We start from the raw sequence: 9,308 nt of genomic DNA, 5'->3' as shown, positions 1-9,308 counted from the left end.
CATTTGCTTAAATGTAGCTAAAATCAATTGTGTGGAACCACTTACCATAAAATTTTTTTAGTAAATTCAACAAATCATTTTTGCACTTTATATTAAGGTGCCCTGTTGGAAAAATAAAGTTATGACAATATCATTTATAGAAAAGTTAATTTCTTAAAATGAGGAAAAATGTGGTTGTAACAAGGACACATTATAGAAATTTAATCTTTAAATTATTCACAATTATCTACAATATATACTGATATAAACATCATATAATATCTGGCAAATAATATAACATTTAACATAACATAATAACATTTAAGTGTTAATGATTTGCATGATATCTCAAACTAAATAAACATTTCATATATAGATTCAGATAATGGTAACAGTTTTCTTTGGCATGTTATGAAACTATGTGCTTCTCAGAGAATTGTTATGCTAATATTTCGACAATTACCCACTTTTCAGTTATCAATTATTATATAATATTATACAGGATCATGGAAAGAGGGCTGACATTTTAAAGGGAACATTGACAATCAAGTCATAATTTATTTACTCTGTTCTTCCAGCATGTTAAATATTGACAGGCTGTAATATTCCTAAAATAATGTAATGTAAAATAGTCTTGCAGGATTGGAACGACATGAGGAAAACATGAGACAAGTTAGCTTGTGTTTAAAGGGTAGATTTCTTGAAAATAAATAGTTGTAATGAAAAAGAATAAAGTTTATAGAATTGTTCATTATTTTAAAAGGGGAATAATTTGGTAACAGTGTTGTTTATTCGTTTACAGTGTTGAGGTCTTCGCTAATGTGAGCGTTGCCGTTTTTCGCATCGCGTGGAGTCGTGACTCGTGAACCACGTAAACGCTGTTGCTGTTTATGAATACGACTCGCTTCATTTCATAACTATCTGCTCCAGTACGTGTTCATTTTTTTACAGTCTATGGTTCATTCCCTCAAAACAAAGCACCGCCTACACTGAACTTTATATCTAATAAGTGCTGCTGCTGCGCACTAAAGAAAGTAGGTCTTACGGAAAACAATCGAATCACACTATACAATGTTTTGGTTTTTTGTAAGTGCTGTTTTAGGCCTACTTTTATTTGCACTGAAATACCGTTATCCTTACTTTGTCAAAGATGCAAAGTACATCTGTCGAGTAGCATTGGTTGGATATCGTATGACAAAATACATCAAGTCCAAACCTTTCTATACCTTAGTGGATCGATTCTTGGATTCGGTTCAGAAGAACCCACACAAAGCGTTCATTCGGTTTCAGGATCAAACATACTCGTATGTGCAGTCGGATAAACAGAGTAATAAAATCGCGAGGAGTTTGTTAAAACACGCAGATCTTCGTGAAGGAGACACAGTTGCGCTTCTGTTGGGAAATGAGCCCATGTTCATGTGGATATGCTTGGCTTTGGCCAAGATCGGATGTTCTGCTGCTCTTCTCAATCATAACATCCGATCCAAATCACTTCTGCACTGTTTCTCCTGCTGTGGGGCCAGTGTGCTGATCGCTGGGGCAGGTACACTTCACACTTTTATTAGTCAGATAAACCAATGCTTGATGTACTACCTGTAATAACTACAGTGTGTGCTATCTGAGATGTCCTTTTTCTGTCTGTGTCAACTGTTGGTGACTTACTAACACAAATGGAAGTGTGTCAAATTATTTAGTGAACCAAAAAATGTTAATCAAATAAACATTTATTGTATTTTCTCACTTAATGTGATGCACACTGAGATGCATTTTTAACTTATGGTCAACACTTAGTTCAGCTTCTCAAATATGATTGGGCAAGCACTGCGGAGATACAGTCCAGCAACACTTATAATATGCACTATGTATGTACTCAATCGTGTAGTATATTATTTTTGTAAGGTTCTTTTTTTTTTAATTCAGCATTGTAGTCTGATAGCCCCTCCGCTGCATAAGGAAAGCTGCGATATTTGAATGCATGGTTGCATCCGAAATTGCATACTCTCTTGTGTGGGTATTTATTTTGAATAAGTACTTATTAAAAAAAAAATGTTTTATATCGTATTTTTGTAATCTGGACGTGCTACATTAACCATGTTGTCATTATCATGTGACCTACCAACAGTGACCCTTCACCTCCATTCACAAATCCTCTCCCGTGGCCTCATGGGATAGTAAAGTGTCCATCGTATACACACTCATAATCTCACCAGAAGTAGTAGGTCATACAGGTACTTTTTGCCTACTCTTTTAAGAGTACTGTGAATTCTGACATAGGCCTACTATTTTTGTCATATACTGTTTTTCGCCTACTATATAGTAGGGAAGTATTCCACGCTGTTTTTTGGTTAATTAAAGGGGGGGTGAAATGCTATTTCATGCATACTGAGTTTTTTACACTGTTAAAGAGTTGGATTCCCATGCTAAACATGGACAAAGTTTCAAAAATTAAATTGTACGTTTGAAGGAGTATTTCTGTTTCAAAAATGCTCCTTCCGGTTTGTCACAAGTTTCGGAAAGTTTTTTTCAAGTATGGGCATGTGTGACGTCAGATGTAGCGGAATTTCCTTATACGGGTTCTAAGGGCACTTCTCCGGAAGTACGCGGGCGCGCGCGCGCAACCGTAGACCAGAGAGAGAAGAGAGCGAAAGCAGTACGCCCATCAAAGCGCTATGCTCGGCTTTAGGGAATTCAATGTCACCAAAGAAGTGGGTTTTTGGTTGCCAGGGCAAGACAACCCTGCACAGATTCCTAAAGAACCCAGCGTTAAGGGACCAGTGGATGGAGTTTGTTTTTTCAGAGCATCAAGGGAGTTGTGTAAAGACTGTTTGTTCCCTGCATTTCGACGATGATTGTTTTATAAACAAAGCCCAGATCGACGGATTTGCAGATCGTCTAATGCTTAAGGATCGAGCAGTCACAATGATAAAGGTTCGCGGTCGTGCGTTGGAACCGGGCGGTGAGTAAAACTGTTGAACAAATGTCTCTGTGTGTTGTTAGCTCGGCGCGTTAGCACAGCTTTAGCTTCGCCCACACGGCCCGCCCCCAGCCGCTCGTTTTTTTCCGGAAAGACTCGGTACAGCCTATCTTTCTTTTATAAATATAATAAAACTAAAGACTTTTTGGAGATATGAAGGATGCAATACTACTCTAAAGGTACTCAAGATTAACAGGAGATTGAGTGAAAATTAGCATTTCACCCCCCCTTTAAGTGCATCATCTATGTATTTCGTAAACTTTTTCCATTGTGAACACACTACTCACTGTTTATGCTACAAAAGCATAGTGCATAAGTGCACAAATTGGGACGTACCTTGGGACTTTTTGTCCTCACACGAAACTCTTGAGGTTTGTACAGACTCATCAGTCTTTAGCGCCCCCCAGGGTTGGGGTCACATCCAGTGCTATTTTTGTTTCCTGACAAGTATCCCATAAAGATTAAAAAAAAAAAAAAAAACTCATTGTTGAGTAACCTGACTAAATGAATCAAACTGAATATATACTTGTATAAACACTCATGTAGAACTGCAGGATGCTGTTGAGGAGGTGCTTCCCGCGCTGAGAGAGCAGGGCATCTCGGTCTACATACTTACTGACCATGTGACCTCTGAGGGAATGAAAAGTCTTACAGACAAGATCAAGCAGGCCTCAGATGAGCCTGTTCCTGCAGACCTGAGGGCCAACATTAGCTCCACCAGCCCGATGGCGTACATCTACACCTCAGGCACCACAGGTGACACTGGATTCAGTGGTCTTACTCTGTTTTTGAATGAAGATGCTTTTGCCCAGAGGGGAATGGATGAAAGTGTCAGTAATCTGTAATTAATAAATGAGTGCGTGTGGATTTAATGAGGCGTATCCCCTGCAGGTCTTCCAAAGGCAGCAGTGATCACTCATCGGAGGCTGTGGGCCATTTCCTTCTTCCAGTCCATTTGTGGTGTGAAGTCTGATGATGTGTTGTACGTCTGCCTTCCCTTGTATCACAGTGCTGCCTTTGGCATTGGATTCGGAGGTACTATTGAAAGAGGTATGAAATCATCATTTTTTTTTGTTGGTTATCCAGACACCTCATCATTGATAAGATAAAAACAATACAACAGTCTAATGTTTTGTGACAAATGTAACTAGATGTCTTTAGAAATTTTGCTTTTGATAGTTTGGTTTGGTTTTGTGTTTAGGAATCACTGTTGTCCTGAAGAGCAAATTTTCTTCCTCTCAGTTCTGGGACGACTGCAGAAAATATAATGTTACTGTGATACAGTATATTGGAGAAACAATGCGCTACCTCTGCAATACACCAAAGGTATTCAAGCATTTAAGAAGCCGAACAGCACAGAATCTTCCTCTTTTTGTCATCTGCAGGAACGAGCAACGATCAAATGGACACCTAAAACATGCACCATGTTAGGAGTAAGCGGAGTCATATCAAATGGTACTCTAGCATTCAAAATTTTGGGGTCAATAAGATTTTTTATTTTATTTTTATTAACTTTTATTCAGCAAGGATGCATTAAATTATGGAAGCTTGTTTCCGCCACTGAATAATAAATAAATAATAATAATTGCGACTTTTTATCTTACAATTCTGACTTTTTTTCTCACAATTGCAATATATCAAGCCAGAATTGTGACTTTTTTTCTCAGAATTGTGGGATATGAAGTCAGAATTGTGAGAAATAAAGTCGCAATTCTGAGAAATAAAGTCGCAATTGCATGATATAAAGTCGCAATTGTGTGATATAAAGTCAGAATTGTGAGATATAAACTATTCTGAGGTAAAAATAAATAAATAAATAAAGTCCGTCTTTTTTTCCTTAGAATTGGACTATATATCTCACAATTGTGAGTTTATATCTCACAATTCTGAGAAAAGATGTCAGAATTGTGAGATATAAACTCGCAATTATGTGTTATAAAGTCAGAATTGCGTGAAATAAAGTCGCAATTGCGTGTTATAAAGTCAGAATTGCGATATATAAAGTCAGAATTGCGTGATATAAAGTCGCAATTGCGAGAAAAAAAGTCAGAATTGTGTGAAATAGTCGCAATTGCGTGTTATAAAGTCCGAATTCTGACTTTTTTTCTCGCAATTGCAACTTTATATCACGCAATTCTGACTTTATATATCGCAATTCTGACTTTATATCTCGCAATTCTGACTTTATAACACGCAATTCCGACTTTATTTCACGCAATTCTGACTTTATATCTCGCAATTCTGAGAAATAAAGTCAATTATCTTTTAAAATGTTTTATTTTGTGGCGGAAACAAGCTTCCATTAAATGGACTAATAGTGACAGTAAAGATATTTATAGTGTTACAAAAGATTTCTAGTACAAATAAATGCTGTACTTCTGAACTTTCTATTCATTAAAGAATCCTGAAAAATATTAAGCAGCACAACTGTTTCAAACACTGAGAAAAATCTGAAATGTTTCTTGAGCAGCAAATCATCATATTAGACTGATTTCTGAAGGACAATGTACTTCCCCTTAGATGTTATGTAGGATCATCAGATCATTACATTTGTAATCCCACACTAGTAAAGTAAGTGTGTAATTACTTTTAAATTTACTAAAAAATATCTGAAATATCTGCAAGTTACAATGTTTCCCCTTGTATTGCCCTGATTTCTCTCAACATGGGGACAGAAGAGCTGTCAGAGTGCAGAGGAGTTGTGTGTGAACATGATGTTATTGCATTTACTCATCTCACCTGCTCAAAAACACAATCAGTATTCCTCAAAATGAATAAAAAGTGAAATGCAAACTCAGAATATTACACAAACCTGCAATAATTAAATGTTAACACAAATATGCTTTATGCATTTAATCTCACTTTATTAACCAATGTCTTTGCTGATGATGATCCAATTCAACAATACGAATGAGCAGAAATTACATTTATGTTTCTTTTTTGTTTGTTTGTTTGATTTTATTGCTGAAGTAAGTGTCGAACTTTCTTCTCCTTCATCCTATTCTTCTGCGTTTCAGAACAGTAGAACACCTGAAAGGTTTGTTTGAGCGGCGCCTTCTATTGTACAGACGTGAATTTGCATTTCCTTCAGCCTGAGGTTTATTCAGTTCACTTTTGGTGTGAAAGGGCCTTTAGATTTGCCAAAAATAGAACTTGTTTTTTGTTAAAACAATCAAGCAAGCCCAGTTCAGGTGAGAAAAAGTAACACAAAAGTAATGTAACGCATTACTTTCCATAAAAAGTAACTAAGTAACGCAGTTAGTTACTTTTAGGGAGTAATACAATATAGTAATTCATTACTTTTTTCCCAAAAACTGACGGTGGAATATCTAGCAGGGATGTAATTTCATGAACTGACTTATTGCAAAGGTTTTTACTGTATTTACCAATTTTTTAATCAGAAATTATTTTTCAAAAATCTTACCGATCCCAAACTTTTGAACAGTAGTGTATGTTGAATTATTATCACATGGAATATGTGAACAATTTACTTCAATTAATAATATGAACTTTTTATCGCAGTAAATTTGCAACATCTTGGTCTTTATAAAAAAAATGTATTGCCTACATAAAATGTATTAAGATAATTTTTGGATGCAACAGTTGCAAAAATGGTGACACATCTTACCCCACCATTTGCAGTGCTCTGTTTGCTGTGCATACCAGTCTGTTTCTCATCTTTGTTCTCTTCCCACACAAGCGCGTTAGTGACCAGGTACACAACGTTAGGATGGCCATTGGGAATGGGATCAGGCCAGAGGTCTGGAGGACGTTCATCAGCAGATTCGGTCATGTTGACATCAAAGAATTCTACGGCTCAACCGAAGGAACCTTGGGCTTTTTGAACTTCGCAGGAAAAATTGGGGCTGTCGGTAGAGTGAATTTTTTACATAAGGTAGACTTAACTAGTCAGTAAATCCGCTCTTTTTTGCTCACAATTCATCAAATTTCTCATTTCATCCGTATGACAACATTAATGTTGTTTCAGAAACTGTATCCATATTCATTTGTTAAGTTTGATCTGGAACAAGAGGAACCTGTAAGAAATGCAAATGGATTTTGCATAAAAGTAGCTAAAGGCAAGTCAAATTGTTCATTTTAATGAGCAGTTCTTCTGAAGAAGCATGTTTGTATGCATATAAATAATATAAAAATGATTAAAAAAAGCTAAATTGTTAGCCTTTTATTTTGAAGAATGTGTCATTGACTGTAATACAGGTGAGACAGGTCTACTAGTATCAAAGATTACCCAGAAGGTCCAGTTTGCTGGATATGCCAGGGATCCGAAACAGACAGAGAAGAAGAAACTCTACAATGTGTTTGAAAAAGGAGACGTTTACTTCAACTCTGGAGATCTGTTCAAGATAGATCGTGAAAACTTCATCTACTTCCAGGATCGGGTGGGCGACACCTTTAGGTGAATAAACGCTATAAAAAAACTTTAAAGTTACACCTTTAATGGTACAATCAAAAGGCAGAATTGAATATAAATGCATGGTTCTGTTCGCAGGTGGAAAGGGGAGAACGTTTCCACAAATGAAGTGTCGGACATCTTGACCAATGCGACGAGTATCGAGGAAGCAAATGTATATGGCGTTGCAGTTCCAGGTTTAATGCTATTTCACTTCATAAATCAGAAATCATCCAGTTGACCGTCATAACATTGGTTAATATTTCTTCTAACCTGACACACTTGATCTTTTGTTGAATTTGAAGGCTATGAGGGGAGGATAGGAATGTCTACCATCACATTGAAGAAAGACCATCAGTTTGAGTGTGATGACATTTTTAGTCATGTGACCACTTACCTCCCCTCTTATGCCAGACCACGTTTCATAAGGATCCAGGTAACATCATAACGCACAAATAAGCTCTCTTTAGGTTGTATCAGTATATTTATGTACCATTTCATATTTCCGAATGCACCAAAATCTAAATAAGTCCATGTGTTTCTGATTGCAGAACAGTTTGGCTGTAACTGGCACCTTCAAACAGCTCAAAGGGAAGTTGGTAGAGGAGGGCTTCAACCCCGCTACAATCTCAGATCCTCTGTTTATTTTAGATGAGAAGGTGAACAGCTACAGACCCATGACACATGACACATATCAGTCGATACTGGAGGGTCACTTCAGATTGTGAAGAGGAGGATTTGCTCTTTATAATACGTTATAAATGTATTAAGAGAAGTCAAATCTTTTATTTGTTCAGAGCCCTAAATCTACATTTACACTTACAGGACAGTAACTGTCCAGAGATCACTATTAACACAAAAAATGTTTGCAATTAAATTGTGTGGGGTTTTTATGTACCAAAGGCAATTTAAAAATGATATATTTTGCTTATTTTGTATATTTCAAAACTCTTGAAGTTTTCACATATGCTTTGATTTTATATCACCCTATCCTTCAGAAGTTTTTTCTGACAAAAAGAAAATAAAATTTTAAAAACGACTTCATTGTCAGTCTGAAAAGTGTCTAAGAACTTGATACTTTCCCCTGTAGTCTGTAGTGAACAAATAGTTTTGTAAGAGTTTGCTGTAAGATGATTGGTTCCCACAGAAACCTTCCCACTCACTCCTGTCTCAAAGTCTGAATTGGATTAGGGTTGCCATGTTGTGAGTTTAAAATACTCCCGCATGTAATGTCATTTTTGTGTTAATTAGAAAAAAACAAAACAATTCATTTAAAAAATGTCTCAGTGCTTTATACCGGGTTTTTTTTTCTTCAACGTTCTTTTATTTTAAATGCAATTATCAATTATTATTATTTATTTATACAAAGTTTGATTTATTTGGGAGAATATTTGAATACAATATTGTAATAAGCACACATCATTTTCTGTAATGACCTACTTAATATGTATTTTTTTATTAGCACTGCCATGAAATCACACATAAAAACATGATTATTATTTTTGTTTTCTTTTCTTTTTTTTCAACAAAAGCAACAAGATTTCACTACATGTTCTGGGGAGCCAGATAAGCAAGTGTTTCTCCCACTAGAGGACCTCAAAATGTCTTTTTCAATATATAAATTATTTCAAACAATTTAAAAAGTACAACATCTGCTAAAAAATAAATAAATAAATGACTGAAATAATATAATGTGACATTATGTTTGTTACTCTGGAGCAGGGCATAGGCATTGAGTGAATTTGGGCTAATTGGAAATGGCCAAATTGAATGTTTTTGAAAAGAAACTTTTTTTTTTTTTTTTTTCACTTTAGACATATTAGACACAAACAAGAGTGAATGTATTTTTAAATAAAATATTATTTGAAAAGAGTTTAAATGGATCACCTCACAACTAGGCTGGAACTTCTTTTACAATTCTTGTTTCTTCTTTATTCCCTGAAA

At 35.7% G+C, this 9,308-nt stretch overlaps 1 protein-coding gene across 1 annotated transcript; it reads left to right on the top strand.

Annotated features, from left to right (window-relative positions):
* Positions 1-615: 615 nt before the first annotated feature.
* Positions 616-9,021, top strand: slc27a2b (solute carrier family 27 member 2b). Its single transcript, XM_079860027.1, has 10 exons — positions 616-1,522; positions 3,500-3,709; positions 3,845-4,003; positions 4,155-4,279; positions 6,654-6,848; positions 6,942-7,032; positions 7,172-7,370; positions 7,464-7,561; positions 7,670-7,800; positions 7,916-9,021. The coding sequence occupies exons 1-10, from the start codon at positions 1,051-1,053 to the stop codon at positions 8,090-8,092; spliced, it is 1,857 nt and encodes a 618-aa protein (XP_079716153.1). The 5' UTR covers positions 616-1,050; the 3' UTR covers positions 8,093-9,021.
* Positions 9,022-9,308: the final 287 nt, after the last annotated feature.

This window comes from Squalius cephalus (genome assembly GCF_949319135.1).
Source record: "Squalius cephalus genome assembly, chromosome: 23".
In the NCBI taxonomy this organism is placed as follows: Eukaryota; Metazoa; Chordata; class Actinopteri; order Cypriniformes; family Leuciscidae; genus Squalius; species Squalius cephalus.
Note: the sequence above shows the minus strand (reverse complement) of the source record. Positions and strands in the feature narration are given on the sequence as shown.